The sequence below is a fragment of the Ostrea edulis genome, chromosome 1 (assembly GCF_947568905.1).
Source record: "Ostrea edulis chromosome 1, xbOstEdul1.1, whole genome shotgun sequence".
In the NCBI taxonomy this organism is placed as follows: Eukaryota; Metazoa; Mollusca; class Bivalvia; order Ostreida; family Ostreidae; genus Ostrea; species Ostrea edulis.
In genome coordinates, this window is record NC_079164.1 from 14,442,740 (window position 1) to 14,469,193 (window position 26,454).

Sequence of the window (26,454 nt, forward strand, 5' to 3'; positions counted from 1 at the left end):
AGCCTAAACTGCTAGCCTGGAAGCTCGCGCGCTGTCGGACTACAGTACAGGTAACATCTTGGTTTGATATTTCATTAGAGCTTGTGATTAAAAGATAACCATTCATTTTGAGATAATAAAAAAGTAAAAAGAAAAGAAAAAAAAGCGAGATGCCTTTTCAGAGAAAATGTTTCGTACTTTCAATACCTCAGGACTACATGACACATGATGTGCAAAGTGGCAAATATTTTCGGAATATACATGTATGCAGATTCAGATAACTGTACCCGAGTCTTGATTTAAACTGAAAAAACTTGTATGGATACATAGCAACACGAGAATTAGTAGGTATTTTTGGACGCACAATATAGAATATCATGGCATGATTTGAAATTATTCAAAAGCTTCAACATGAGGGGAAAAAAAGTATCTTGCTGTGGCCTCAACTCAACTTTTAGATTTATCGACGAGGTTTTATTTATAAACATTGATAATTTTCATTCATATGTCGATTTGATATATCCCAGTGAACTCGAAATAAAAGACACCATAGAGTCTTCCACATCTGCTTCGTTACTCAGGTATTCTATTGAAAATAGTTGCTAACGGCAAACTAACAACTCAACTTGATGACAAACGGGGTGATTTCAACTTCTCCATCGTCAACTTCCCATACTAGTATTCATGTAGCAATACATTCTATTATTACCTGCATATGGTTTTTATATCTCTCAACTTCAACCCCATCCTACTCTTGTGCCACATTGATGACCTTCCTCTCAGGTGGGGAACCCAATCTAATTAAAATCAGATCCTAAGATACGCTCACAACGCAGAGTATACGGCGCGGATCTAAGAAATCTGATTTTAATTAAATTGGTGGGGAACCCATACCTCGGAATTACAATCTCAGAGGACCTCAAGTGGGGAAACCATATTGGTAACATCACCAAGAAAGCCAATTTGACCTTATGCTTCTCGCGTCGGAACTTGCGCAGTTGCCCCGAGCCAAGCAGACGCACCGCATACTCGTTGCTCATCAGACCAATCCTAGGATATGGCTCAGTTGTATGGGACCTCTACTACATCAAGGACAAGAATACCATCGAGCGAATACAACACCGCGCTGCTGGATTCATATCAGGAGAATATCTACCACCAAGGACCCAGGCTGCATCACAACCAGCTACACGACCTTGAACTACCACCTCTTCAGGTCAGGCGCCGCAACATCAGACTTGCGTATTATTACCGAGTTGTTGAAGGGTTGATGCCAGCCATACTGCCTTAGGAATACCTCGCACTTCGTAAGCTAGGCAGGACTATTTGTGCCAAATCATACTCAGACTCATTATGTCACAAACATTGGTACATAGAACGTTCAGTCTGCAACAGCAGGGGATTCAGTGTAAGACTCAGCAGGACTTATCAGTACAAAAATCCCTTCTTTATAAGGACCACTGTTGGCTGGAACAATCTCAGAGATTCAACTGTGTCATGTGATTCGATCGAGGGATTCAAGTCACCCCTCGAATCGCGCGATTAAGATTTGCGCTTTCACACCCACCGCGACATCACAGTGTAACCATACAGATAAAAATACAGAAATGATTCGATATGCAAGAACTTGTCCTGCGCATGATCGGTTTTTAAATCGAGGCAGACTACTGACAACTTGAACAAGTTGATGTTACAGGATTTTTTACGGTTTAGTTTAAAGTAAGCATTTCGCAAATTCTGGGTCGTTATAATGATCAAGTTTGCCCATACCACCTAATCATTGGGTCAGATGTTGTCCTACGTGTTTCATACCGATTGTTAGGCCGTTCTTGGCTCACTGATTTTGACTACGAATTACTCTGTTTACTTGAACAAGATATAGGGTTCATGGCGGATGTGACCGATCGACAGGAGGCGCTTACTCCTTCTAGTAACATGATCTCACCCCAGGTATATCCAGGAGTCCGTTTTTGCACAACTCTCTATTTTGTATTCCTTTTAGGAGTTATGAGGTTGATCATTGTTCGTTATCTTCACCTTCCATTATATAGGGATGGATTGTCTTGGGCTGTTGATGGCTGTTTGTTTCAGAGGTACTTAATAGGAATTTAAGTTAAATTGTCTTCAGTTATACTTGTTAAGTATAAATACGATAAGTGAAAGGTGAAGATAACGAACAGTGATCAATCTCATAACTCCTATAAGCAATACAAAATAGAGGGTTGGGCAAACACGGACCCCTGGATATACCGGAGGTGGGATCAGCTAGGTGCCTAGGAGTAAGCATCCCTTGTCGACCGGTCACACCCGCCGTGGGTCCTATATCTTGATCAGGTAAACGGAGTTTACGAAATATAAGTAACTTTGTGTGTTGAACATCCTCATGATTTCAGTTATTTTTGCTTTGAATATGTGTGTGTGTGTGTGTGTGTGTGTGTGTGTGTGTGTGTGTGTGTATTTTACGATCGTTGACACAATTTACCCAGACTAGCTAAAATACCTGCAGCATAAACTAATCGGGCTCGAGATACTTAAAAAAATATTATTATTGACCAATCAACATCATAGAAGTTTTCGCTGCAAATTGCAAAGGGGAAACAAGTGACTCAACATCATCAGGAATTATTTGTAAATATAGGTGTATTTTCTTGGAGAACTTGTCTAAATCAAGATCATGAGTCTTCTTGGGAAGTTGTTTGGTACTGGGAAAAATAAGGATAAGACTCCTTCCCCTCAGGAAGCCATTCAGAGACTGAGAGACATAGAAGAAATGTTGATGAAAAAGTCCGATTTCTTGGAGAAGAAAGTAGAACAGGAACTGAGCACAGCCAAGAAAAATGGAACCAAAAACAAAAGAGGTTAATGTCCATTTTAAAAGGTTTTTCATTAGGATTCTATAGACAGTATACTTTCCGAGGAATATGATTATATATTTTGTTAGTGGCACACAACTGTACTGAAAATGAGATGTCATTTTCATGATTATACACGCTAAAATGCTACTATTGATTAATGATTATATATTTGAAACAAGATCTATATAATTCATATCTATTATTATATGAAATATTAGAAAGGCAATGTACTTTCCTTAACTAAAGGGTTAAAATGTGTATTGTTTTGGAATTTGTTCCACCCATACTAATATGCATATAGTGTGACCGTTGGACTGAGCGAAGCATGAAATGGTTATTGGAGTGTCCCAAGTGATAATCATGATTCTGTTAAGTACGGTGAATTATAATTCATTCAAAAATATATAATATTTATTAAATTCTCCTGCGCTAAACGCCCAGTAACCTCTAAATATTAAAGGGGGGATATATGAGGAAAACAGTTCTACAAGATCCACCTATTCATTTAACGCTGGGAATATAACGCCAGCCAACGTAAACTGTGCATTGTGACATCACATTTAGCTTCAACTTTTTTCTCATTCAAATCAAACAATTATAAACAACAACAATACATTCCATTTTCAATTTAAAAGACAGTTAAAACTAAACAAAATCAAGGAATAAATTGGACCAGGTGAAAAAAAAAATAAGCATAAATATATCGATGTATATTTTTATTTAAAGAAATTCATGAACTCGTTCATCTATGTGGTCGTATTACTGTTTTTCTATTTAATTATTGACTAAAAACTGTAACAATAATAATCATACCATTCATTTTTGATGAACTTAGTGTTTGAATTACAAATTGCACATCAGTCTTGTATTTTTGGCATTCAAAATTTCTGATTCCTGGACCAGAGTTGAGCCTATGAAAATAACATAGGTAGTGACTATGAATAAACAATAGTACTTAGTGACAGTTCCTTTACAATAAATCCCCACTGCTATAACCTTGAGCATCACGAATAGGTAAAAAAAAATGTGGTACTTTACCTACAGTTGGTGATGTTCTTTTATGAATGAAAAATTCTTTTATTATTTACTTCTTCATTATTTGAAACAGCCTTATTTTCCACAGGGAGAGAAGAAAATAAGTCACTATTTGAAGCATAAAATGGAGATGGGAAAAGTGTGATGCAATGATAGAGATTTGTCATGTGACACTTAAAAGATAAATGATGATGTTAAAAACTGGCTGAGAAGCATACAACAAACAATTACTGTTTACTGAGTTTTTTAGATAAGTCTTTAATATTGCTGCCCATGATTTTTCAATTATTTGTGATAATTGATTAATATGAATTTCTGTGCAATTTCTCATCACAAATGACCGGGCAAGGTAGCTCAGTGCTAGATTGTTCACTTCATAAGCAGGAGGTCATGAGTTTGAGCCCCTCTCATGTCATGGCCACATCAAGCCTAAGACAAACATAGGTAGTGATTGCTCATATGCCAAATGCTTGGCATTTAAAAGTGAGAATCACAGGTCTTTTAGATATGACCTTAAGACTGGAGGTCCCTTGTCACATCGGGCATATTGGTACATTAAAGAACCCTCACTGTTACAACCCTTCAGCATAGGTCTAGATATCCAGCTGTTACTTCTCAGTATGAGTGAAAAATTCTCGATGGGATGTAAAACAAACAAAACCAATCCATCACTAATTACTATTTTTTAGTGAGGATATTTAAACCTCAAATTTTTTATGCAACCCATGTTTCTATCCAGAGACATATATTACATAAACAAATATCACATTACAGAAAAAACCCGACAAATATTAAGAATCTACATCATCATCAAAAATGATACACTAATAGACAAAATTAAGGAATAAAAAATCTCTAACTGTAAAAGTGTACTGGAATGTGAATATACAATACGGAAGTTCCAAGTTCCCCAAGAGTTATTTCCCTTTGTCGAACTCTTCCGTAAATTATGACGTAAAATATGATGACAGTGGGTACATTTGCTAATTACTATCGTTGTATTATTTCTTAAAAGATGATATCCAGAGTTTCTGAGACCATCCTATCTCAGGGAAAAGGCAACTTTAGTGAGTTTATGAGTATTGGATAACAAAATGGCTCAAACAAATATTGTTAATTGCCATCTTTCTTTGATAAAAGCGTCACTCATGTAGAAGAGGAAACGAATAATGATTCAATAACCAATTTGATGATCTTATTCAAACAAATTATGCTTGATATGGCCAGAATATGCATACCAGTGATTGATATAAACAAAAGTTACGCTTTTATTACATTAATCGTACGTAATCGTTATGTACAATGCCAGTCAACGATATAATGTATACATTGTGTACCCACCATACGTCATAAAATGCGAAAGAGTTTGACAAAGGGAAATAACTTTTGGGTAATTCGGAACTTGCCTATTGGAATGTAATATTATAAGAAAAGATATACTTTAACATTAAATCATGTGTTTTTCTTTGATAGTTGCATTAGCGGCCCTGAAACGTAAGAAGAGATATGAAAAACAACTACAACAGATTGACGGGACACTGTCTACCATCGAGTTCCAGAGGGAAGCATTGGAGAATGCCAGCACAAACACGGAAGTTTTGAAGGTCATGGGTTCCGCTGCTAAAGCTCTTAAGGGAGCTCATAATAACATGTAAGTCATTGTGAGAAATGATCACATGTATTTGTTGTTTGACCTTTATGTACTTGTTTATGTGTGTGTTTAAGAATTCGAACACTCTTGTGGTAAGGACAATGGTCAAGAACTGATAATCTAGTCAGCCTTTCTCAGTTTCTTGATCACGTTTTCTAACTACACTCATGTGAAGCCATACCTTCAAACACTCTTTAAAGTCTTAAGCGACTTTTCAATATAATTTCTAAAACTTATTTTTTATGATTTCTGAAAAAGGTTTAAGGTTTGTATTGTAATAATATTACTATATTTTGTATATTGGCCTGTTTAGCTGAGAAAAATTGTATGACCTTGAACATAATGATGTGAAATGGCTATGTCTACGGAAACAAAATTTGAAGCTGTGACTTTTCGGTTCACATGGGGCGTTAGTTAATGACTGTTTGAAGGTTTGTCTTGACACAATATGTCAAACTTTTTGAGATTAAAAGCAGGTAATGAAATTTTAAATGAAGGGCCATGTCCATTTCACAAAGGATATTTAAGAAAACAAGTTTGTTTATATTTATAAAAAATTCTTTGCAACCACTGACAAAATGACAATATGTATATCAGGGATTTATCAAAGTTTACTGATACTCAATACAGAGGTCTGGTTAGATGAGGAGGTTACTGATATTCAATACAGAGGTATGGTTAGATGAGGAGGTTAATGATTCTCAATATAGAGGTCTGGTTAGATTAGGAGGTTACTGATTCACAATACAGTGGTCTGGTTAGATGAGGAGGTTACTGATACTCCATACAGTGGTCTGGTTAGATGAGGAGGTTACTGATACTCAATACAGAGGTCTGGTTAGATGAGGAGGTTACTGATACTCAATACAGAGGTCTGATTAGATGAGGAGGTTACTGATTCTCAATACAGAGGTCTGGTTAGATGAGGAGGTTACTGATATTCCATACAGAGGTCTGGTTAGATGAGGAAGTTAATGATACTCCATACAGAGGTCTGGTTAGATGAGGAGGTTAGCGATTCTCAATACAGAGGTCTGGTTAGATGAGGAGGTTACTGATTCACAATACAGAGGTCTGGTTAGATGAGGAGGTTACTGATACTCCATACAGAGGTCTGGTTAGATGAGGAGGTTACTGATTTTCAATACAGAGGTCTGGTTAGATGAGGAGGTTACTGATTTTCAATACAGAGATCTGGTTAGATGAGGAGGTTACTGATACTCCATACAGTGATCTGGTTAGATGAGGAGGTTACTGATACTCCATACAGAGGTCTGGTTAGATGAGGAGGTTACTGATTTTCAATACAGAGGTCTGGTTAGATGAGGAGGTTACTGATTTTCAATACAGAGATCTGGTTAGATGAGGAGGTTACTGATACTCCATACAGTGATCTGGTTAGATGAGGAGGTTACTGATTCTCCATACAGAGGTCTGGTTAGATGAGGAGGTTACTGATACTCAATACAGAGGTCTGGTTAGATGAGGAGGTTACTGATTCACAATACAGAGGTCTGGTTAGATGAGGAGGTTACTAATACTCAATACAGAGGTCTGGTTATATGAGGAGGTTACTGATTTTCAATACAGAGGTCTGGTTAGATGAGGAGGTTACAGAGGTCTGGTTAGATGAGGAGGTTACAGAGGTCTGGTTAGATGAGGAAGTTACTGATTTTCAATACAGAGTTCTGGTTAGATGAGGAGGTTATCGATTCTCCATACAGAGGTCTGGTTAGATGAGGAGGTTACTGATACTCAATACAGAGGTCTGGTTAGATGAGGAAGTTACTGATTTTCAATACAGAGTTCTGGTTAGATGAGGAGGTTATCGATTCTCCATACAGAGGTCTGGTTAGATGAGGAGGTTACTGATACTCAATACAGAGGTCTGGTTAGATGAGGAGGTTACTGATTTTCAATACAAAGGTCTGGTTAGATGAGGAGGTTAATGACTCTCCTTACAGAGGTCTGGTTAGATGAGGTTACTGATACTCAATACAGAGGTCTGGTTAGATGAGGTTACTGATACTCAATACAGAGTTCTGGTTAGATGAGGAGGTTATCGATTCTCCTTACAGAGGTCTGGTTAGATGAGGAGGTTACTGATACTCCATACAGAGGTGTGGTTAGATGAGGACGTTAGCGATTCACAATACAGAGGTCTGGTTAGATGAGGAGGTTAATGACTCTCCATACAGAGGTCTGGTTAGATGAGGAGGTTAATGATACTACATACAGAGGTCTGATTAGATGAGGAGGTTACTGATTCTCAATACAGAGGTTTGGTTAGATGAGGAGGTTACTGATACTCAATACAGAGGTCTCTGGTTAGATGAAGAGGTTACTGATACTCCATACAGAGGTCTGGTTAGATGAGGAGGTTAATGATACTCCATACAGAGGTCTGGTTAGATGAGGAGGTTAATGATACTACATACATAGGTCTGGTTAGATGAGGAGGTTACTGATTCACAATACAGAGGTCTGGTTATATGAGGAGGTTAATGATACTCCATACAGAGGTCTGGTTAGATGAGGAGGTTACTGATTCTCAATACAGAGGTCTAGTTAGATGAGGAGGTTACTGATTCACAATACAGAGGTCTAGTTAGATGAGGAGGTTACTGATACTCAATACAGAGGTCTGATTAGATGAGGAGGTTACTGATTCACAATACAGAGGTCTGGTTAGATGAGGAGGTTAGTGATTCTCAATACAGAGGTCTGGTTAGATGAGGAGGTTAGTGATTCTCAATACAGAGGTCTTGTTAGATGAGGAGGTTACTGATTCACAATACAGAGGTCTGGTTAGATGAGGAGGTTACTGATTCTCCATACAGAGGTCTGGTTAGATGAGGAGGTGAGTGATTCTCAATACAGAGGTCTGGTTAGATGAGGAGGTTACTGATTCTCTATACAGAGGCCTGGTTAGATGAGGAGGTTATCGATTCTCCATACAGAGGTCTGATTAGATGAGGAGGTTAGTGATTCTCAATACAGAGGTCTGGTTAGATGAGGTTAATGATTCTCTATACAGAGGTCTGGTTAGATGAGGAGGTTACTGATTTTCAATACAGAGGTCTGATTAGATGAGGAGGTTACTGATATTCCATACAGAGGTCTAGTTGTTTTTATTGGGAATAATCTTCAAAGAAGTAGGTACAGTTTCTACTGTTATCTGGCCCAGAAAATAGATGATTTCAGTAGGGGTCCCAAAATCTGGCATTCAAATAAGGAATATATAAGCAAATCAAAACTGGGTTTAATTTGATCCAAAATTGCCTTGTATTGTATGACAGGAACGTGAAGTTGGCATAAAATTGCCAAAATCAATGAAAAATTTCATAAATTCAGGGTGTTTTCCTTTCAGAAAACATACATCCTATGCGTCGAGCAAATTCATATTCAAATACATTTTTCGTCTTCTCTTAATACACAATATATATTAATCGCATTTTGCTCGACGGATGGGCACACCTTTTCCTAAGCAATAATCTGGATTAAATTTAACAGTTATCAAACTCTTTTTTAAAAATGGCTGGAAAAACTCTTATTCATGACGTAATAATGCTATGAAATTAGAAATAACTTTGATTTAAGTTGAGATAGTATACTTGGCATGTATTGAATTTATTCAAAACACATATCAAGCTTGATTCAAGACACCTTTAAATCAGTGAATTTTTTTGGGCCTTTTTATGTACACAATTGTACCTTGTTCTTTTGTATCAGAATTTTACATGATAAAACCCATTCATATTGAGTAAAATATTGTTTTTATGTCCCGAAGATCGAGGGGCATATTGTGTTTTTCTCGTCTGTCATCCTGTCTGAAACTTTAACCTTGCTAATAACTTTTGAACAGTAAGTGCTAGAGCTTTGATATTTCACATGAGTATTCCTTGTGACAAGACCTTTCTGTGGATACTAAACGTTTTGACCTTGACATTTGACATACTTTTAAATGATTTGACATTGGTCATTAGTGATGAAACAATTGTCACCGACAATCGACTATCGATTGTTTTTGGCTCTTTGATTCTGATTATCGATTCTATTTTTCATAATCGATTGTCACCAGTACGCTAGTTGATATCTAATCCGAGATTCATCTGACTGTTAAATATTGCTTTTATATCGAGACATGTGCAGGGGAGAGTCAGAGTGGACTCCATATTGAAAAGTGGGAATTCAGTGACACCAGCTAGTGTGTATGCTGCACATATCCATAAAACTAAATAGAAATAACCCCTAAAATAATAGATATTTATTAACTACAATTAAATACAGATTATATCGATTATTGATCGATACAATTCTTCCGATTATGATAGATTATGAAATTTTTCCGATTTTTCAACACTATTGGTCATAACTTCTAAATGGTAAATATTAGAGCTTTCATATTGCACATGAGCATTTCTTATGACAAGATCTTTCTACTGGTACTAAGATATTTGTCCTTGTGACCTTGGCCATCTTTGGAATTGACCATTTGTGTTTCACAAACATATCTTGTTAGATAAGGCAATCATATTTAATGACATGCATCTCTCATTGAAATATTTGTATTTGATGAAAAACAGATAATGACAGGTAGCCATTAATATGAACTTTGACAGTGTTGTAATGAAATCCGATGAATGTTGGTTTGTAGGGATGTTGACAAAGTACATGACCTGATGGACGAAGTTGCAGAACAACAAGAAATTGCCCAAGAAATCTCAGAAGCCATTTCTAACCCAGTAGGATTTGGATCTTCAGAGGATGAGGTAAGATCTGTGGTAGATGCTGGATCTGACATCTAGGCACTGTGTGTGTGAACAAAACTGAATACATCTAGGCACCGTGTGTGTGTACAAAACTGAATACATCTAGGCACCGTGTGTGTGTGTACAAAACTGAATACATCTAGACACCGTGTGTGTGTACAAAACTGAATACATCTAGACACCGTGTGTGTGTGTACAAAACTGAATACATCTAGACACCGTGTGTGTGTACAAAACTGAATACATCTAGACACCGTGTGTGTGTGTACAAAACTGAATACATCTAGACACCGTGTGTGTGTGTACAAAACTGAATACATCTAGACACCGTGTGTGTGTACAAAACTGAATACATCTAGACACCGTGTGTGTGTGTACAAAACTGAATACATCTAGACACCGTGTGTGTGTACAAAACTGAATACATCTAGACACCGTGTGTGTGTACAAAACTGAATACATCTAGACACCGTGTGTGTGTGTACAAAACTGAATACATCTAGGCACCGTGTGTGTGTACAAAACTGAATACAGACCATTGAACATTTCTAGAGATATTCACAGGGAAATATCCTTCGACAGGTAGTCATTAGGACAGGTAACTAATACTCGGATTTCTCTCTCTTAACAATAGCTGGTGTGAATGACCTGGCAGTAATTTTTTCCAATTATGGTACTGTCCTCATTGAAAGGTGTTTCTGTTAAAAACACTGCATTATCAACATAGCTGGTAGTCCTCTGATTAAGTTGAGTGTTTATGATACATGTATTTATACATTAGCTTGAACATTTTTATTCTTTTAGGATGACTTGCTAGCAGAACTAGAGGAACTAGAACAAGAGGAAATAGATGAACAATTGATTGGTGTTCCCACAACAACAGACACACTACCTTCTGTTCCGACCGACGAGATATCTGTACCATCCACCTCCAAAAGTATGTGTATCTTTATTTTTACTCACCTATGTGTTTCGTTTTTTTTTCTTTCTTTTTACAGATTTTTAATACTACTATAATGTTGTAAGGACCTTTGCTATTGTGGAACATATATTATTGTACCTGGTGTGGGACAGAAATTCCCTTCATTAGCTTGTGTATGTTGTATCTGACTTAGAAACAAAGTTGTTTAAGGATGACAAACCTGATTCCTTTTGTTATCAGGGATTTCACTCAAATTTTAATATATTAATATGGTGTAGTGTCTGATGGGTTAAAGTGACCTGCCTATCTGTCCAAAAGGTTTCTGATTCTAAGCAGTGAAAGTTCAACATATTACAGATGTATTTGAAGATGCAGAGACCTCAATTATCCATACAATGAAACTTGTTTAGACTGTGTACAGTGCGAGATATGTGCAGTGCATAGCCACCTTAAAATAAATAATGTTACATCAACATTTACTGTTGTCTAAACAGAAGAATATGTTGATACCAATATGTGTAACAGAGTCAGATTCACCGATATAAAATCAGTAAGCATTGTTGGAAATTTAGTGTGGTGGATCCAAGGGGAGTGGATGTTGGAACTAGGCACCACTGACTATTGAATGCATGATGTATCAATCAAATTGAAATATTACATGTAGTTGTAAAATTTGAAGCCTGGTGTCAAACATGTACGATTGTGCTACTATAACATTGTAATGACGGATAAAGCATTTGTATTTTATTTTATTTACAGGCAAGGCAAAGGCTCCTGAAGATGATGATGAGTTAAAAGAATTGGCGATGTGGGCGAGTTAGACAAACTGAGCATCGACCAACTCGGTCTCACTGCTGTGATGAGGTGTGTGAGTGTACTCGTGGAAAACGAGCACAAACAAACCAGACTTTCTTTACCGCATTACTGTAGTTTTCTTTTCTTTTAATAACAGATGACTGTTGGTACACAGCCACTGGGGTAGGAGGTTGTGTAATCTAAGAGGCAGGGAGGGGCGGGTGAGATTGTTACTGTGTACAGTTATACATCATTATTGTTAAACATAATTTTCTTTAGCAACTGTGTTAACATATATTAAGCTGAACGTTTTTTATATCACTGTCTTATACAGCTTGTTGAAATACCTGTGTACAACCTCAGCTCTTAACCATCAAACAACATAGTGTGTAAACATATCCATAACCTGGAAAATTTCATTTAATTTTGTTTTTCATATTTAAATTACTTCATCATTTAAAAAAATATACCAGGTTTTTTTTTATATTTCACATAGAGCATTACCATCCATGATTGTGCAGGGTGGGGAATGGTTCATTTTGTGGTTTGCTAAACTGATTTTTATATGTTTGAAAAATATTTGAGAGGTTTTGATTAAAGTGCTTGATGAAGTAGATTTCGTGGTTGATCCAGTGGCATATATTTATTGTGATTTAGTGCTGTTTCTCAATGTCTTACCCAGTTATATGTTCATGTAAATAACCAATACACATAATAAACAACATATAATGCATCAGTGTTATTTTTCACACCATATACTGTATGCCATGAAAATTAGATAGGGACCTCTTTACCCTAACTGATGAGAACCTCCTTACCCTAACTGACAGGAAACTCCTTACCCTAACTGATGAGAACCTCCTTACTCTAACTGATGGGGACCTCATTACCCTAACTGACAGGGACCTCCTGACTCTAACTGCAGAGACCTTACTCTGACAGGAAACTCCTTACTCTAACTGAAAAGGAAACTCCTTACTCTAACTGATGGGAAACTCCTTCCCCTAACTGATGGGGTCCTCCTTACTCTAACTGATGGGAACCTCCTTACTCTAACTGATGAGAACCTCCTTAACCTAACTAATGGGAACCTCCTTACCCTAACTGATGGGAAACTCCTTACCCTAACTGATTTGAACCTTCTTACACTAACTGAAAGGGAAACTCCTTACTCTAACTGATGGGAAACTCCTTCCCCTAACTGATGGGGACCTCATTACCCTGAGAGGAACCTCCTTACTCTAACTGATGGGAACCTCCTTACCCTAAGTTGACGGGGATCTCCTTACCCTAACTGATGGAGACCTCCTTGCCCTAACTGACAAGGACCTTTTTACCCAAACTGATGTGAACCTTCTTATCCTAACTTAACAGAAACCTCCTTTCCCTAACTAATGGGAACCTCCTTACTCTAACTGATGGCACCAGTCCATGCATTTTTAATCACTTCTTGTACACTATCAAATGTTGTATAATATTCACGGCATAGGAAGGGGTACCTCAAACTTAAAACGCATAACACGCAAGATTGTGATGGTCAATACGATCATGATTCGATATTGATACGTTATCATAAAATATATCTCAAACGAAAAATGACACCTGATCATTATAGTCGACACAATCATGGTTTGATATCGACAAGATGGAAGCTCACAACAGTCATGATTCAACAGAAGGATTGACCAAAACGAACAGTGACAAGCATGATTCAGATGATCGTCATCACAATTATAACAAGACGGAAAACCTTAAAGAAACGTTATTCCATATCAATACAATATCGACTATACAAACCCTTATCATTACAGCCTCAGTACAAAACCCAGTATAGTTAAAATAGTCCATATCGTACTGATATCATTTCGATATTCTTGATATCGCATCTAAATCATATTTTCTACATAGCCCCACTGTCTTGTGTGTACTGGAATAATAATTACAGTAGAACATGCCGACAGCAAAGTGCTGGGGATGAAAAACTTTCATTCATGATAAACTTTATTCGTGATATCCAACAAGTCAATAATATGGTTAAAATGGAATTAAAATCACTTTGCTGTATGTGTGGATTCATATGTGTGTTCACTGTAACCAATTTTTACTGTACATGTATAAAGCTTATGTTTGATGTTTCCAAGAAAAATTGAAAGAAAGCAGAGGTGAGCAAGCTCACATACCCCATGCTCCAACGTTGCTTGACAGTGCATCACATAATGAATGGTAATGTTATGCATTACTGCAAGAACAGGACAGACGGGCTCAAAATTCAAAAGGGGCATAACTACCAGAAAAATGATTGAATCAGAATTTTTTGGGAATATGCACATCTACACAGTATGTCCTTATTAACTACAAAGTTTCACAAAATTCTGTTGAGCGGTCTCGGAGGAGTTGCGCTGACAAGAACAGGACAGATGGGCTCGAAATTCAAAGTTCGAAAGGGGCATAACTCCCAGAAAAATCATTGAATCTGAATTTCCTGGGAATATGCACATTTACAGTGTGTCCTTATTATCTACAAAGTTTCATGAAATTCTGTTGAGCGGTCTCAGAGAAGTTGCACTGACAAGAAAGGGATGGGTAAAAAATATACCCTCTGCAACTTATAATTGTGTGGGGTGTAAAAACTGAAGAAGAAAAAACCATTTCGTCAAAATGCTGATAATGGCGGCAAAATGACATGTACATGGTGTCATAATTTTTGGTTTACATAATTTTTGTTCAATTGACTCGGAATGACAACTGAGTTGCACTGGAATTCTTGCACAAAATAAACTTAATATTGAAATGACAGTATCAATGTCGTCGATATTGGCAGGCAAATATATAGTCCTCTGTGTACATTTATTTCCCTTAACAGGGGCTATGATTTGAATTATTTTAAATCTCCACTCATTAAAAACTTTCATACAAGTTTTGTCTTTTCTGGTCCAGTGGTTTTTGAGAAAAATGTTTTGAAATGATGCAATAATATTTTCTACCCATCTCCACGTAGAAAAGGATGTACATGTCCCTTTGATTCACCTATACCCAAGGATGCTTCATCATAAGTTAGGTTGAAATCGGCTTTGTGCTTTTGGAGAAATCGAAAATATTTACTGATAATGGACAACAGGTGATCAGAAAAACTCACTTGAGCTTATAGCTTAGGTGAGCTAAAAAGGGACGACTGGATATAATACAAAATTTTTGTCCCATGTTATTTTTGCCCATATAATTTGAAAAAAAATTCTTGTGTTAAATTCACACTAAGCCCTTTATCATTACTTCTATTGTAACAATTTTATCAGTGTTTGTCCAGTTTTGAACTTGCCTATTCAGGAGGAGGGCTAAATAAGTGAAAAGGAATCTAGGCAAAATTTCCTGGTACAGGTTGTTTATATACCGAAAATATGTCATTATCTACAACCTATTTACTTAGTATCAACAGAAATATAGAAGATGTTAATCCTAAAACATTTCTAATTACACAAAAAACACTATCTGCAAAGTTTGGCACATGAATTTGAAAAGAATTGGAAGGGTTAATAAGTTTTAATATGAAGAAGGAGTTCAAAATGTTCAATTGTTAATGCACAACGGATGCAGACCTACAACAATAGGTCACCCGAGTAACTCTGCAGACCTACAACAATAGGTCACCCGAGTAACTCTGCAGACCTACAACAATAGGTCACCCGAGTAACTCTGCAGACCTACAACAATAGGTCACCCGAGTAACTCTGCAGACCTACAACAATAGGTCACCCGAGTAACTCTGGTGACACAATAAAATTATAAACGATATATTCAAAGAATCTTTAATATTCACTTTGTGTGACTTCAAAAATGTGAATTTCTTCACCATTATCTTTCAAAATCAAAAATCAGGTTTTAGGCCATCCGATTCAACTGCATACATATACTAGCAATACTGTACAAGTAGAATTTTTAGTGAGGATTTATTTTGGCATTATTAATGAGGGTGTTGATCGAGATAGCTAAAATTGAATATCATGAACAATTTATTCCCCATACAGGAGGTAATAGCTATATTCTTGGAATTATAAAGTTGCTAAGATTAGCTCTTGTGAAATATTTATACCCATTTTTAAGGAAAAATTACTAAATCTGTGTCTTGCTAAAAATTCCACTGATATGGTATAACAAAATTGAAAACGTACAGCTGAATTTGCATAGTTTATTAAAATAAATTACTGCACAAGCCTCCGTTATTGAACACATAAGCAAATACAGTTTACAGTAGAAACAAAAAATACAGCGCTGAGGAAATTCTTACACCACATGACCTCATCCCTCAGTAAAACAATGGTCTTCATAGTCCAGAATGTTGAAATAGCTAATAACACAGAATTCTAATAAAATATTCTAAAGAGGTTCCTTATGATAATAATTAATTAATATCCCAATTATTTCACAAGAAGCCACTCTCAGAAAATCAAGTCTTGCTTTTCGAGTCCCTCAGATTATATCGATTAAATGATTTTACATCCTGGCAAACTGAAAGTACAGAACAAAGATTTTTCCAAATTAAGTATTTGTGTAATATAAAGAATCCATAGTATTTGTATTTTACTATAATTGACCTACTCAATACAGTTGACAACTCTTGTTGCAACACTGAGCATAAACAAAGACACTCGATTCGTCCCGGGACGTAAATCTCGGATTCATTCAGAATGAACCAGCAACAATAAATGCAGCTAACATCTGAAGCATCGCTACCCTCCACACATAGCAGCCTAATAACAGGACGACATCAGCTCCCTCTGGTGGTGTGTAATTTACGAGAAATACTGTGCAATGTCCATTTTTGTATTTCCTGTATCTCTGATAGGTCTACTAAACACAAGAACAACAAAATCAATATCACAAAAACAAAATATGGAAATATTCAAAAATATTTCTCTACCATTATGTATCAGTTCACGTTCAAATAAAACATATTAAAAACATCTATCACTCTACCAATCATTTATACAAAGCTTTCATTTGGACCGAAATTTTCATATTACAACAATTTCTCGTCTTCAAGGAGGGTAGCATACTTCAACAAGGAAATCTAGCAACATTCCATTAGCCATAAGACTAGTTTCTCCATAAAAGAAGAAATGAAGTGAGCAAATATCATTAGGACCACCTCTAATTTTGTGTCGGGTACAATCAATGGTTACTAAATTTTTATCTACAAGAGCTAGGAAATTCTCGATCCTAATTGTAACTACAAGAGTTGTATAGGAAATAAATGACTTGTAGTTCAATTATTATTTTCAAATCTAATCTATATCATTTATGCATCAGATGCAGGCAAGGAATATAGAATGGGAACTACTGAATGCTGGGAAAGTTTTGTTATGCATCAGATGCAGGCAAGGAATATACATAGGAACTACTGAATACTGGGAAAGTTTTGCCCCATTATTTTTGCCAAGATACAAATTTTGTCTCCTGTTGAATTTTGCAAAGCCATTTATCATTTAATACTTTATTGTTAGTTCATCTAAATTTCGCCCTTTTAGGATGAAGGTCAAAAGAGGAAAATGAAATGGAGGTAAAAATTTCCCAGCAAGAAGTATGTTGAATTTCCTTTAATTACTGTATAAGTGGAATTTTTAGCAAGACACAATTTCAGTGATTGGTATCTATATTTAGCGAGAGCTAATTATAGCAACTTTATCATTCAGAAGAAAGATAACTATTACCTCTGATACGGAATGAATTGTTAGCAATATTTAATTTAGCGATCTCAACACCCACTCTAATAATGCCAAAATTAAATCCTCACTAAAAATTATGCTTATACGGTATTGAATTTTCATAAATTCTGTCTGGAGTATTCCTTCATTTCACACAATCATTAAAAACCGCTTCAAAAACAGCTTCAATATCCCTGCTCACACTACAAAAACACCACAAATATGATCATTCCTCTGATATTAATTTTAGTTAGATCAAATGATATGTATATCTTATTACTGACTGCCACCTCTTTAAAAAGATATTTTGTTTCGTTGAAATTAATGCTAAAGATTTCAAAACTTTGTTTGAATACAGATAAGACTTCATCACTAGAAATTTTTCATAAACATTTCCTGCAAATGGCTAAATGCAAAACACACAGTATACAAAAACATTTATATTTCACTAGATACGATCGTATACTTTTTGGAATCACCACTAAAAATTGAAGTAACATTATTCCTGCTGTTCCACACTGAGAGGAATGTGAACTTTGTTTAAACCATATCACAGAGTCCAACGCTTTCACAGGCTTCAATAAAAGTCTAAATCACTCCCACAGTCCTCGTCCACATAAAAATGAATGAACCCATAACCAGGGCGAGTCACTTCAGTCAACAAAAACTACGCAAGATTACACATGGGTACACATGTGTACAGAATAAATATTTGAGCACTCCATACACACAAAACGCTTCTCTTACTGTCAATTTATTGAAATCAAATTCTGACTGCACTTCCTGAATAATATCCAGAAATTTGGGGCAAAAACATGAAACGGACAAACGAAACCCTGAGATACAAATTTTTCTGTGTTGATAACCCATAAACAAATGACTAAATATAACACTACAATACATACCAAATAAAATGTATGTTGCATCGTCATTTACAGTCAGGTGAAATATACAATAAAAACAACAATGGTTTAACTGCAGCAACATACTATACAATACTTTAAAAAATCTAATCAAGTTATCTTTACAGTACTTATTTGATTACATGCTGAATACACAAAGTACATAATAATGTAGAGCAATATGATAAGTCTATGTACAGTATCATGTGGAATTCACTGGAGAAAAAACATGTCAACAAGGTTCTCGACTGAAACCGATAAAATATATCACAGAAACAGTGTAAAATCAGTCCTCCTTATACACATAGCTGGTTCTACACTTAAATCACACTCACATGGCTTACCAACGCCAGGGAAATCTGCAAAAAGCACAAGTCTACCGCTCAGATTAAATTTTTCTACTGACTTCTAGTTCAATCTTGTACTTGTCACTTTGTATGTCTACACACAATGCGTACTGGTGTGATTGTTCAAAGCTGGGAATTTTTGTGGACAATGAAACATTTTAATGCAATTAGAAAAAAACATATGTGATATTATAACTTACATACATGTATCAGAAGTTTTCAAAATAATATAAACATGTCATCATATAAAAATGCTCAAATACACAATACAAGGCACAGATTCAACATATCAAGAGCTTGGACAAGGAAATGTATACTTACATAAAAAGATTTGTACAGATTTAATTTCCAGTATATCTCAGTGAATATGTGTGCATAATATCAAGTTAATTTGAATTTTCTCTATTCATTAAACAGTGTTTGTCCTAATCATTTCTTAAACAAAAAAATTCAGATGAATTAATGCCCCCAAAACAAATGCTGATGCAACAAACAAATTTAATCTCATATGGCACCATTTTCAGAGACTGAAGGCATATGTAATATATTGTCCATATATTCATTTACAAAAGAAAAGAAAACCATAACAATTTTTTTTTTTTTAAAATTCATATTTATAATCAGATGATCCTTTTTTACTGAAACAACATGGGGAGATAACCCCAGTTAGAAATATTACAAGTCACGCATGTTGCTTGCATCCCTCATGATAAACTAGCATTATTTGGTTGAAGCTTACTAAACACAGCCCTGTCTTGTACCCCTACAACTACTGACTGATCTGACTACCAGACAACCAGTGGCCCTGTTCACAAAATATCTGACCATTAATTAACATAAAAAAAATTCTTGGTGCTTAACAGTCACTTGAACCTCACTCTTAAATAAAAATGCAAATATGTGTACTATTCCCAGTAGGTTTACTTTCTTTTCTCATTTAGAAATTTGCATGCAATAAATTATAGGGAAATGATAGAGACTTTAGATTTTTATGTTAGTCATAAGAAATTTGCGTGAAATTGACCACTGATCAATGTAACCTGGCATTTTTTCAACCTTGCAGACTTCATGATTAAAATGAAAAAAAAAGTCGCATGACTAAAAGGACTTAACAGAATGTTACAATTGCCAGCGACATCACTGAGATCATTGAGAACAATTAGTTTTCAGCTTTCGAGATGTGGATACACATACAGCATGTTGTTAAGTTACATTTACATCGAAACAGGAGTAAATTTATATACAACATTAGATCTATCTAATAAAGAGCAATTTCATAACCACCAACTGTATTTCACAGTTACAATGTAACTGACAATGTTCTAACAGGACTAATACCTCCCCCCCCCCCCCCCACCCACCCCCCTCTTCCCCCATGGGACACACTCAAACTGCTCCACGTTTAAAAGACTGTATATTTCACTACCCTGCTTGTATGAACTCTAAAATCCATGCGAAATAATGAGTCTGATGAACTGGTATTGCCTTAAAATTGTCTAGATGATTCAGATCATGAAACACCACAGGTCATTGTAGCCAACCCTTGGGTTCAGTGTGAATGTCCAAAGGTTTTCTGCTCCATAGACAAGAATTTTTCTATTTTTATTCCTAGTGACCTTATCATTATCAAAATGACCTTGGGTTATCATCAAACTTCATGTCACATATGAACATCTTTGTTGTAAAGATATGACCTAAACAAGAATTATAAATGAACTTCGATATCTTGAATACTGATATCTCAAATACCATGGATATGTCGAAGTGAGTTGGAAGTCCTAACTACATTTTCTTTATGTATTTTACCCTCAATATCTTGAACCCCGGATACCTTGAAGTTTATTCTTGACACCATTGAGATCAAGATAAAACAATGTTTGACTGTATACATTATTCTCGAAGTGACAAATACATTGTCCAAATAATTTTAGATTACAATTCTCAAAGTAAAGCATCCTTTGTGTTAAGTGTGACTGTCTAGAACTTCTTTAGATTTAAGGTTCATACATGAATTATATTAGTTTTTCTCAAGTGACCATGACATTGTCAAAATGACCTTGGGCTGAGCACCTCAGCTCTTGTATGTTGCAATGACATGGCAGTATTCCTAAAATGAACAGAAAATTTAAAAAGTGAATCTTGAAATAACCATCATATTCTCAAATCATAAAAATCAGTCTAAAAATATCACATGCACAGGTAAACATATTATTAAAAAATTCTTCAATTTATTTGGGGGAAAGGGGGGGGGTTGTTTATCAAAAGTCAGACCAAATCTTCTGACAAAATAATATCTGAAGACAGAGAGACTCTGTGATTCTAGTATACAAAGACTTTGTTTGCAGGGGGCAATAAAAATCCCTTATATCACAAGAAACTTTCCATGTTGTGATAAATGATAGATTTCCTGCTACAATTTGACTTTAGCTGTCCTGCTGAATGGTCCTATTCCAATGTTGTCATCAAGATGGATCAAGTTTGACTTTGACCTTTGGTTGATATATTGTCACCGAGGCAACGTGCTGGTTCTGCATAACCTGGATATAAATGCTGAGAATTATTTCTAACCATGATAGGGGCTTTCACAAGTAACAGTAACAGATATTCTAAAACTACAAGAAATTGTCAGATTTCAATGATGCTTTTAGCAAGAAAACCCTGTGTTATATATGTAATATCAATGTACTAAATCTGAAATTCTTTTGGGCAATAAATGTGTGCAAAAATAAAATCTCTTAAAAACTAAAGACAGGGAACTTTTTAAAGTCTCTGGGCATGTTCTTACCTCAAAGATCATGTCCTGGACACTAAAACAGAAGGTAGACCCAAATGGGTTACTGGTGTTGGTTGAAGAAGAGCGGTTTAGGATAACTGGCTGTTGTTCTGGTTTGATCAAAAAATCTTGTATGGTGTCCCACTGAAATAATAAAAACAAGAGTTACAAGAAATGTTTGTAAAACATGTATGCCCCCAATGGTGCAAAATTGAAAAGGGTTATACACATGCATCATTTAATTGATAGTAGGGCCAATCCATTTCAAAATATTGAGCAGACAATATCTTCCTTTGTCCAGAGTGGATTGACCATGTCACCTAAAAATCAATAGGGGTCATCTACTCCTTATGTTGTACCAGTGTACCAAGTTTGGTGTCAATCCAGCAAATGATTCTTAAGATATAGGAGACAATATATTACTTTGTCCAGTTTGACCCTTGACCATGTGACCTCAAAATCAATAGGAGTCATCTTCTCCTGAAGATGTACCAGTGTACCTAGTTTGATGTCTGTCAAGCAAAGGGTTCTCTAGATATTGAGCAGTCAGTATATTCCTATGTCCAGTTTGACCCTTGGCCTTTGACTATGTGACCTCAAAATCGATAGGGATCATCTACTCCTTAGGATATACCAGTGTACCCAAGTTTGATGTCTTTCAAGCAAAGGGTTCTCAAGATATTGAGCAGACAGTGTCTTCCTATGTCCAAAGTGGATTGACCCTTGACCTTTGACCTGGAAATCAACAGGGGTCCTCTTCTACTCATAACCAACCCACATATGAGATATCATTACAATCAAGTGAATGGTTCTCAAGATATTGAGCGGACAACATGTGGTCTACCGACCTACATGTGCAAAGCAATATGCCCCTCTTCTTTGAAGAGGGGTGGGGTGGGGGGGGGGGGGGGGGGGGGGGGGGGGTATAAAAATAGGTCTACACTGAATACATATTATAACTGATGCAATACATGTATATTCAGGCTGTACAGAACATCATTGTTATAGATTCTGAATTTTTTTTTCAAAGTTTGAAATATTTTTGCTACTTTCACTATTTGTAATTTTTTTCAGTTTGGACTGATCACTATGCATAAATGATGTACGTATTGTACAGTTACTTTCAAGTGGGTGGTTCAATATAAAACCCAACCCTGAAAAAAGCTCTGATGATGACATTTTCATCATTAGAACTGACCTTGGAAAATGATGTAATGATGACTGACCTTGGAATATGATGTAATGATGACTGACCTTGGAATATGATGAGATAATGACTGACCTTGAAATATGATGTAATATTGACTGACCTTGGATTATGACATGATAATGACTGACCTTGGAATATGACGTGATAATTACTGACCTTGGAATGTGACATGATAATGACTGACCTTGGAATATGATGTAATGATGACTGACCTTGGAATATGACATGACAATGACTGACCTTGGAATATGACGTGATGATGACCTCTTCATCCTCTGTCTGACTCTTCTTTTTCTTCTTGGATTTGGTGACTTCCACACACACAGGGATCTTAAACTCACAGCGACAGTACCTGTTGTAAAGTAACATAGAAATAGTCAATTCTGCATGTAAAGCACATTTAAACACAGAGAAATTGTAACCTATCAAAGATCGAACACTTGTCACATCGTTTTCATATAGTTTTGAGTAGACATTCAAGCATTTCTACTTGAACAGGCTTATTCAAAGACTTGTGGGAACCCCCTCCCCTCCTTCAGGCCTGTTTGTACAGGACAGCCATGGTCCCTGCTTCAGGCCTGTTTGTATAGGAAGCCGTGGTCCCCTGCTAGACCTGTTTGTAAAGGACAACTGAGGGACCCTGCTTCAGGCCTGTTTGTACAGGACAGCCGTGGTCCTCTGCTTGAGTGTTAATAAAGTACATGTAATTGTGATGTCATTACATCCAAGAAAACCGTATACCATTTACAATTTCAGTACATCACAAGAGATGTACAAACATCTGCTCATGTTTGAAAGGAATGAAAATTACAAGTTTTGTAAAATCACAATGGCTGATAGCATGTATCGAGTAATTGTGGTGCGCTGGAAAAGTTTTTTTTTTTTTCAGTGAATGACAAAAATTCATCAAAAGTAAAAGCTAAAAAATTTCTACTCATATAAATGATACACTTGTTAAATGAAATTCCATAAAAAATTCAAAATACTCTTTTGAGAAAAATCTGCTATAAAATATTCCTGATGCCAAAATTACCCACTATAAGGTATCTATGGTTACTGGATAGAGGGAGCAGTTGGATAAAGTGGCCAGAAAATTAAAATCCTCCTGGTTGTGGGATATACAAATCAAAGTTTCTTTTTCATTCAATAAAATCATAGTTGACAAGGGCCGAGGGCAGCAGTATTTACTGTAAACAGGTATCAATTTTTATTTGTGAATCACTAGTTAATAGCTTGCTAATTTTCACAACTTGGGAACAGTTTCCATAAACACATAAATCAATATTGCACAACATGAAATATTTGCAGGTTAAGGATAGTTGTAAAACTTGTAACGATTTCTCACATACATAAAATTGGTTTACTGTAAGTGAACCCCCTTGGGACAAAAGTATTAACCAAACCTTCCTATCAGGCAATAAATAGTTCATTTCTCTTGTAATCACATAATTACTCTCACCTTCAACCCTGTTCAACAATTGATATACCGTGTAAGTAGAATTTTTAAGCCAGAATTTAATTCTGGTATTATCAGCAACATCGATGAAATCGTTAAAATTGAACATCGCTAATATCTATTCCATATTGGAGGCAACAACTATCTATCTTGGAATTATAAAGTTGCTAAATTAGCTCTCGCTAAATATATATACCCATAATTTATGCAAAAATTGCTAAATTTGTGTCTCGCTAAAAATATCACTTATACAGCATCATTATCAATTTAAAATTAAAATGATTTGACACAAATAATATGAATGAAGTGGAAGTATTCGATCAGGTAAAATGATTTGACACAAATAATATGAATGAAGTGGAAGTATTCGATCAGGTATGAGTCAGGGAAAAGTTTTTGTGACACACTGATGATACGGGCAGATAGAGAGATGAGTTTAATAATGCTCCACTTTTATTTAAGTAAACAATAAAATGTAACATTATGAACAAGTTTTTTATGTTATGACTGGTCAAATATACTTGCCTTGTCTTTCAGAGTCTCTGTATTACTATGTTGATTGACATATGGATTATTGTAGCAATGAGTACTTGTAGACTATACTTACATATTAAAGTTATAATGCCTTGGGTACTTGTAGACTATACTTACGTATTAAAGTTATAATGCCCTGGGTACTTACATATTAAAGTTATAATGCCCTGGGTAATTGGAGTGCAGAATGAACTTCCTAACTTTGTGAGTGCTGGCATCAAATAAGATATCCTGCAATCAGAATAGAATAAACTTGATACATGTACATGAAATGACTCCACAAGGTCAGACATATTCTTAGGACAGATATTCCCTTTGTTCAGAACAAGGTTATAAAGGGGGAATAACACACCTGAGAAATCCAAACCAAATTTCTCAGTCATGTTATTCCCCCTTAAAGGGATAGTAAAGCTCATACAATTAGAAAAGATATATGAATGATATTTTTCAATTTAGAAATGACTGCATATTTGTTAAAAGTTACACTAGGAGTCAACTGGTATAGTAGATTGAATTTTTGTCCAGGAAGCAAAACTTCAGGGGATATAAATTGAAAATTATAATTGTTTTAAATTTGGAAATAAAATAAATGCATAAAATTGCTACTTTTTAATGTTTTTTTTTTTTTTTTTTTTACAGTAAATGACTTGCATGACTGAACAAAATGATCTTCACTATCCCTTTAAAGCATATATCAATTAAAAAAAAGTGTATTATCAAGTGAAGAATAAAATCATCATGAATAAATTCAACATCTTTGCATTTTATGAACATAATCTACACAGAGTTATGTTTATAATCCAATACTTTGCTATTAACTTTATTTCGTGATTAACTATTAGCCTAATACTTTCAACAAACTTTTATTCATGTGCAAGAAATTTTGCCGAACGAGTCCTTTAAAGTCTCCTGTACACGTATTTGTTTAAGATAATCTCAGTCGCGAAAAATTAGTTGCCACAAACCATTTCATCACTCGTAAATCGCGAAATAAAGTTGTCATGAATACAAATTGTTAACTGTAACCTTCATTTCTGAATTAAATATCAGCCTATCAATCTCATGCTGTTGATAATTAAATGGTAAATAAAAACTTACGATGCCCAGCGTGAAATAATTGTAGAAATAGTCGGAGCTTGGAGAGCGAAGGTGATGACGAGAGGCGGGAGAGTGTATCTTCATTTTATCATCAGCTTTGTAGAACACCTTACAGGGGCTCCCTAAAGCTGTAACTACATCCTGTGAACATAAAAAACAATTACCATGAAGTTACTTATCATCTACCTTACAGGGGTTCTCTAAAGTTGTCACTAGATCCTGTCAATATCTATCTTATCCTGAATTTATTAAGTTAAACGTGTCATCTACCTGAAAAAATATCTTTTACACCAGTCTTGACATTGATAGTGTTTTAAATTTGTACATTATATATTTACTGTGACTGTGCTAAAGATTTGGGAAGTCATCTGATTATGTTTCTAAAATATCTGAATTTTTATAGTCCTGAGATAATCAAAGATGGAG

At 35.6% G+C, this 26,454-nt stretch overlaps 2 protein-coding genes across 3 annotated transcripts in view; one reads left to right on the top strand and one right to left on the bottom strand.

The window, feature by feature from the left end:
• Nucleotides 1–2,512: 2,512 nt before the first annotated feature.
• Nucleotides 2,513–12,742, top strand: LOC125660996 (charged multivesicular body protein 4b-like). Of its 2 annotated transcripts, XM_048892824.2 has the most exons (5): nt 2,513–2,837; nt 5,343–5,520; nt 10,178–10,292; nt 11,097–11,229; nt 11,974–12,742. In XM_048892824.2, the coding sequence occupies exons 1-5, from the start codon at nt 2,654–2,656 to the stop codon at nt 12,033–12,035; spliced, it is 672 nt and encodes a 223-aa protein (XP_048748781.1). In that variant the 5' UTR covers nt 2,513–2,653; the 3' UTR covers nt 12,036–12,742. The 2 variants fall into 2 exon arrangements, with proteins under 2 accessions (XP_048748781.1, XP_056008734.1); XM_056152759.1 differs by having other exon boundaries at nt 11,097–12,742.
• Nucleotides 12,743–16,178: 3,436 nt separating this feature from the next.
• LOC125660943 (phagosome assembly factor 1-like) overlaps nt 16,179–26,454 on the bottom strand; it is a 37,357-nt gene continuing 27,081 nt past the window's right edge. Inside the window, exons 10-14 of the mRNA XM_048892794.2 lie at nt 26,029–26,169; nt 25,079–25,161; nt 23,181–23,292; nt 21,743–21,874; nt 16,179–21,494 (exon numbers count right to left, since the gene is read on the bottom strand). Of these exons, the coding sequence (XP_048748751.1) occupies nt 21,420–21,494; nt 21,743–21,874; nt 23,181–23,292; nt 25,079–25,161; nt 26,029–26,169 (543 nt within the window). The 3' untranslated portion in view covers nt 16,179–21,419. The remainder of the gene's footprint in view (nt 21,495–21,742; nt 21,875–23,180; nt 23,293–25,078; nt 25,162–26,028; nt 26,170–26,454) is intronic.